Below are 6,000 nucleotides of genomic sequence, written 5' to 3' on the forward strand. Positions count from 1 at the left end.
CCAACCTCTGTCCCCTCCCTGCCCCTTATCCAACCCCTCCTCCCAGCCCCGGCCCAGCCCCCTTACCATGCTGCTCAGGGCAGCGTGTATGGATGCTGCGCGGCCCGCTGAAGCTTGCAACCCCACCCCCTTACCAGGCCGCTCAAAGCGGCAGGAGCTGCCGAGCTGCCCAGGAGCGGTCCAGAGTGCTGGCGCTGGCGGCACAGCATGCTGAGGCTCTGTGAGAGGGGGGAAAGCGGGGGAGGGGCCGGGAGAGCCTCCCCGGCCGGGAGCTCAGGGAGCTGTAACAATTTTTAACAACCGATTCTAAAACTGGTTCAAAATTTAAAAACTGGTTTGCGCGAACTGGTGCGAACCGGCTCCAGCTCACCACTGGCCCTATCTCAAAAAAGATGTATTGGAATTGGAAGAGGTACAGAAAAGGTCAATAAAATGTTTAGGGGTATGAAACAGCTTTCATAGGAGGAGTAGTTAAGAAGACTGGGACTTTTCACCCTAGAAAAGAGACGACTAAAGGGGGATACGATAGAAGTCTATAAAATCACGACTGGTGTGGAGAAAGTACATAAGAATGTGTTACTTACTCCTTCTCATAACACAAGAACTAGGGGCCACCAAATTAAATTCATAGGCAGCAGGTTTAAAAACAAACAAAAGTCAGTATTTCTTCACACAGCGCAGTCAACTTGTGAAACTTTTTGCCAGAAGATGTTGTGAAAGCCGAGACTATAACAGGGTTAAAATAATAACTTAATAAATTCATGGACAGGTCCTGGCCAATAGCCATTGGTGGAAGGGCAGGGATGGTGTCTTTAGCCTGTTTGCCAGAAGCTGGGAAAGGGTGACAGGAAATGATCACTTGATGCTTATCTGTCTGTTCATTCCCTTTGAAGCACCTGGCATCAGCCATTGTTGGAAGACAAGATACTGGGCTAGATGGACCTCTGGTCTGACCCAGTTTGGCCATTCTTATTGGCTGCAAATGCATCCCTGTCCTTAAGCCCGTTTACTTTTTACTACTTAACAGTGTTTCCACCCAGGGAGCCAAAAGCCTTTTAAAAATAAGGGTGTGGGCATGGGGAGAAAACATATCTGTAGCCTCAAGAACAGACCTCAGGATCTCCCAACTGACAGTCCCTGCTCCAAATCTAGATGTCACACTTCTCCTGGAGCTGGGAACAGAACCCAGGAGTCCCGATTCCCAGCCCACCCCGCCCCAACCTCTGGTACATAAGACCATATCTGCTTCTCACTGTGATCACCCATCATATCCCTCTTCACAGCATTCAGTCATCCCAGGAAAGTGCTCCCTACACTTCTCCCTAATCCTTTCCCATTCTATATCTGTGTGATCAGGGCAGAGGCCCAGATACCTGACACATGCTAGGCCACAAGATCCCCTACCACGGGGCTGCTCTAGGGCAGCGGCTGCTCAGGACCTGCTGTGCCCATGGTTATGAGACATGTGGGTCCTCTGATGTCTCGTGAGATATAAGCTCTGGCTGAAGCGTCTCCCGCAGCCAGTGCAGATATAGGGTTTCTGTCCCATGTGGGTCCTCTGGTGCCGAGTGAGGTTGGAGCTGTCGCTGAAGCGTCGCCCACACTTGGTGCAGATGTAAGGTCTCTCCCCGGTGTGAGTTCTCTGGTGTGTCATGAGGACTGAGCTCTGGCTGAAGCTCCTACCACAGGCAGTGCAGACAAAGGGTTTCTGGCAGGCATGCATCCTCCAGTGTTTTGTGACAGCCGAGCTGTTGCCAAGTCTTTTTCCACACTCATCACAGATCCAGCGTTTCTTGCTCGCGTGGACTCTTTGGGGTGTAATAAGGGCAGAGCTGACACTGATGCCCTTCCCACTCTTGGGATGCTTATGAGCTTGTTCTGCCGGGTGGTGTTCCCCAGGGCGATGCTGTCCATTCTTTCTGCTCTGGTTTGGTTGTTCTCCCGAGTGACGCATTTCCACTTTGTTGTCACTAGTCTTGCCATCGGCTGGAACGAGAAAAGCAACATGGGATTAATTCCCTGACCAGGAGAAGGAGTTTGGAGCAGGGAAACCACAAAGGGCTCCTCACCAGCTCATCCCATCAACAGGGCGGGGATCAAGGTTTAGTTTCCCCCAAACACTCCCCCAGAGGGGGCTGGTTCTGTCAGCCTCTCAGGTGAGAAGAGAGGTCATTGAGAATGGGAGGGAGCATGAGTAATGTGCACCCTGATGGGATGATGCTTGCTGGGGGGTGAAACTGAACCAGAGATGCAGAAAATGGCCCAGGAAATATCTGACACCCCCCCGAACCTTCCAGAGATACTTGACCCCCAGCAAAGCTGCCACAAGCTCACCTTCCCTCTCTCCACCCTCCCCATCTCGTCCTGCCCCTCCCTCCAGAAACCAGATGCCCTACCAGAGGGAACAGCTTCTGGGAAGGCAGCTGCCCTCTCTGAGTTTCCCTCATCCTCCCCAATGTGCATGAGCTAATTAACTCCCCACTAGCCCTGTGAGGGGCCTGACACATCTGGTGGCACCAGGCCTCATTGTGACCCACCCCTCTCACAGGATACATCTAGTCCAGGGGTCTCAAACTCAAATGACCACGAGGGCCACATGAGGACTAGTACATTGGCCTGAGGGCCGCACCACTGACTACAACCCCCTGCTGCCCTGGCCCAGCCCCCATTCCACCCCTTCCATGAGGCCCCACCACTGCCCTGCCTCTTCCCACCCCTTCCCTGCCCCCATTCCAACCCCTTCCCTGAAATCACCACCCCCTCCCTGCCCCCAGGGGGTGCAGGGTGCGTCGGGGGCTCAGGGCAGGGGGTTGGGGTCCAGGGTGGGGCAGGAGGTCAGGGTGTGGCAGGGGTCTCAGGGCAGGGGGTCGGGGTCCAGGGTGGGGCAGGGGGTCACGGTGCAGCAGGGGGCTCAGGGCAGGGGATCGGGGTGTAGGGTGGGTCAGGGGGTCAGGGTGCACGGTGCATCAGGCGGCTCAGGGCAGGGGGTTGGGGTGTACGGTGGGTCAGGGTGCACGGTGCAGCAGGCGGCTCAAGGCAGGGGGTCGGGGTGCAGGAGGGGGCTCGGGGCACAGGAGGGGGCTCAGGGCAGGGGTCCGGGGTGCAGGAGGAGTGTGGGGTGCAGCAGGGGGCTCAGGGCAGAGGGTTCAGCTGCAGATCCTGAAGCTTCAGTCCATCCCCCCTCCTGAGATGCACACCTGGGATGGGGCTGGGGCTGCTCTAGTCTGGAGCCAGCAGATTCCCATAGCACCCCAGGGGATGCCTTTTCTTCTGAGGTCATTTCCTCAACCTCGACTTGGGGATAAATCAAACATGTAACGAGGCAGCCAGAGCCTGGGGCCTGCTGTGGAGAGTGGGGTCTGAGAGGGGAGACAGCAGGGAATGTCCCCCAAGGACACAGCGACAGGGGATGGGAGCACAGATCCACCCACAAACCCATGGGTTGACAAGAAGTGCTGCAGGGGCTAATGGAGATGAGTGGCCAATAGTCCTGGCTCTACCACTGCATGCCTAGCAGCTCCCATGGGGCTGGGCAGGCAGCACAGGGACTACAGAAGTGAGCCCATGGTCCTGGTCCATACACAGATGTAGCATAGTCTGTCTCCCACCCCCCATCCCTCAGTGGAATAATCAGGGTTAAATGCTCTCACCTGTAGCCCTGGCCCCTCAACCTCTGGCTGCCTCAGCTGGTACCCCTCTGCCTGGGCCACTGCCTGGGCATAGGTTTCAGGGCCATGTTCCCAGACACACCTCTGCATTTCTTCTGGCAGTATGGTCAGAAACTGCTCCAGGATTAGCAGCTCCAGGATCTGCTCCTTGGTATGGCTCTGTGGCTCCAGCCAGCCATGGCAGAGCTCCTGGAGGTGGCTGTAAGCCTCCTGGGGCCCCTTGGCCTCTTGGTAGTGGAACTGCCTGAAGCGCCAATGCCGCGTCTCTATGTGGGTGTCATCCCTACAGAGGGTGGCTGGCTCCTCCTGTGGCTTCTGCTTAACCCATTGTGGTGCTGCCCATCTCAGTAGCCCTCCGATGGTCCCAGCCTGGATGACACAAAGGGTTTTTTCTGCCCCTTCCACTCTCTCCCCTGGCTTGGGGCTGACTGGGTCCTGCTCTTCCATTTTCAGTGGGGGCTGTACCCAGTGTTGTAGTGGTGCCTGGAGCTGGAAACCCAAAGCTGCACTTGCACCCAGCTCTGCAGCCATTGGAACGACTGCAATTCCAGCTCAGGAACAAACTGCGTCATTCACTTGTGGGGCCTGTAGGAACGTGCGGCTCCCCGTGCAGCCTGCAGCAAAGGATCCAACATGGATTTTACTGTGCTGTGATGGAAAAGCGAGAGCTGACCCATAACCCCAGCTCCCTGCTCTCGCTCAGAACAGACAGGTCCCTCTCTGATCTCCCCGGCCCATCCCACCACATAACCCAAGCTCCCTGGCCCCACTCAGCATGACAGGCCCCTCCCTGACCCTCTTGCAGAGTGGTCCCTCCCCAAAGGCCAATCCATCAATTTTGTTTTGTGTCTCATCACAGTGATGAGCATATGAGATCTCAGGTGGATGTTGGGCTGTTTGCCAGGGTCCTGACAAGGTGGTAGGTCACCCACTGAATTTATTAGCAAATCTTATAGGGAGGATGTTCTTGAACCATTTGTCTTCCCTGACGGGTATTCCTGCAAGAGGTGACGATTTGGCCCCTTTAGGAAAACCAGGCACTGAACCTTAAATTTAGCCACAGAGTTCAGGCAAAAGGCCTTGTGGTCTTGACCATTTTCACTTTCTCTTTATTTTTCTTTTGTTTAGTGTTTGCACAGCCCCTAACTAAGCATGGTCCTGGTCCATGACTGGGGCTCCTCAGAGTACTACTTCAATACAAATAATAATACTTACAAAAAACACATTAAAAGAACATTATTTAGGTTCCAAAGTTGAGTACTCAGGGTTAGGAAATGCTGGGATGTACGAACAGCCTGAACTTCGCCCTCTTTGTGTGCTGGATGAGGCAGGGGTCCTGTGGAATAAATAGCACGCGATCATGTACCATAATGAAGATTGCACCATCATGCACACAGCTTGGGAACAGCCACCCATCATGACCGTCTGGGCTCAGCCTGAAAGGAAAGTGTGCTCCCAGCTGGATTCCGCAATGATAAAATGGGGTAATATGCACACACCAAATAAGGCCTGGAATTGCAATGGTTTAACTAGTGGTAAGACTCCCAGCTCAGACACTGCCCCAGGCTTCCCCTGGAGGCTGGCTGCAGCCCCTTTGAATCATTTGTTGCTATTTCAGACGCCATGGGCTACAGAGGGGGCAGAGTCCCTGTTGCAGAGCAGCTGCCCCAACTCACAGCCTCCATGCTCTCTGGCTCCACCGACCAGGGGTTGGTCTCACCCAGAGAGGAGCAAGGACAGAGCAGGAACTAGCATCTGGGGACTGGGCCCCTGCATCCACAGTGCCACACTCAGTCTCTGAGCTCCTTCACTTACCTAACCACAGGAATGTGCCAGGCTCTGCTCCAGGGTGAAAGGTCCCCTAGGGCCTCCCGAGAATCAGAGCCAATCCACAAGGAGCTTTTGCAATGGAAGGCACCCAGTTCTGTTGCTGTAGCAGAAATCGTCTTTCCCGGCAGATTGTAATCAGCAGCTGAATGTGCTCCTCCCACCTGCAGCCAGCACTGGAGAAGGGAATGTGAAAGTGAAAGGGCAGAGAGAGGCCCGAGAAATGGAATGATAACAGGATGTTCCTGGCAGGAAGGGGAAGTTTTGTGTGTCTAGACACGCCTCTGTAGGATTTATTCCCAATCCCCATCAGCAGCAGTAACTCCCTAGTTTGATAATCTAGTTGGGTTCATTCTAGTGTCTCAGAATGATACAATTTCAGAGTAGCAGCCGTGTTAGTCTGTATTCGCAAAAAGAAAAGGAGTACTTGTGGCACCTTAGAGACTAACAAATTTATTAGAGCATAAGCTTTCGTGAGCTACAGCTCACTTCATCGGATGCATTG

General features: G+C 54.4%; 1 protein-coding gene across 3 annotated transcripts; it reads right to left on the bottom strand.

Moving 5' to 3' along the window:
* Positions 1-140: 140 nt before the first annotated feature.
* On the bottom strand, positions 141-5,742 carry LOC119856550 (zinc finger protein 24-like). Of its 3 annotated transcripts, XM_038404181.2 has the most exons (4): positions 5,484-5,742; positions 4,884-5,004; positions 3,651-4,282; positions 1,520-1,986 (listed from the first exon to the last, which is right to left on the bottom strand). In XM_038404181.2, exons 3-4 carry the CDS (start codon positions 4,197-4,199, stop codon positions 1,651-1,653), a joined length of 885 nt encoding a protein of 294 aa, XP_038260109.1. In that variant the 5' UTR covers positions 4,200-4,282; positions 4,884-5,004; positions 5,484-5,742; the 3' UTR covers positions 1,520-1,650. The 3 variants fall into 3 exon arrangements, 1 of the variants encoding a protein (XP_038260109.1); XR_006282271.1 differs by lacking the exons at positions 1,520-1,986; positions 3,651-4,282 and adding an exon at positions 141-210 and having other exon boundaries at positions 4,880-5,004; positions 5,484-5,728; XR_006282272.1 differs by lacking the exon at positions 3,651-4,282 and having other exon boundaries at positions 1,876-1,986; positions 5,484-5,736.
* Positions 5,743-6,000: the final 258 nt, after the last annotated feature.

The sequence above is a fragment of the Dermochelys coriacea genome, chromosome 6 (assembly GCF_009764565.3).
Source record: "Dermochelys coriacea isolate rDerCor1 chromosome 6, rDerCor1.pri.v4, whole genome shotgun sequence".
NCBI lineage: Eukaryota > Metazoa > Chordata > Testudines > Dermochelyidae > Dermochelys > Dermochelys coriacea.

What these genes read in the sequence shown, in the direction of transcription:
- LOC119856550 (XM_038404181.2), bottom strand. Translation starts at nt 4,199, where the DNA reads ATGGCTGCAGAGCTGGGTGCAAGTGCAGCTTTGGGTTTCCAGCTCCAG. An exon ending in TTGAGGGGCCAGGGCTACAG is followed by an intron (nt 1,987 to 3,650) that starts GTGAGAGCATTT and finishes TTCTCGTTCCAG; the next exon opens with CCGATGGCAAGACTAGTGAC.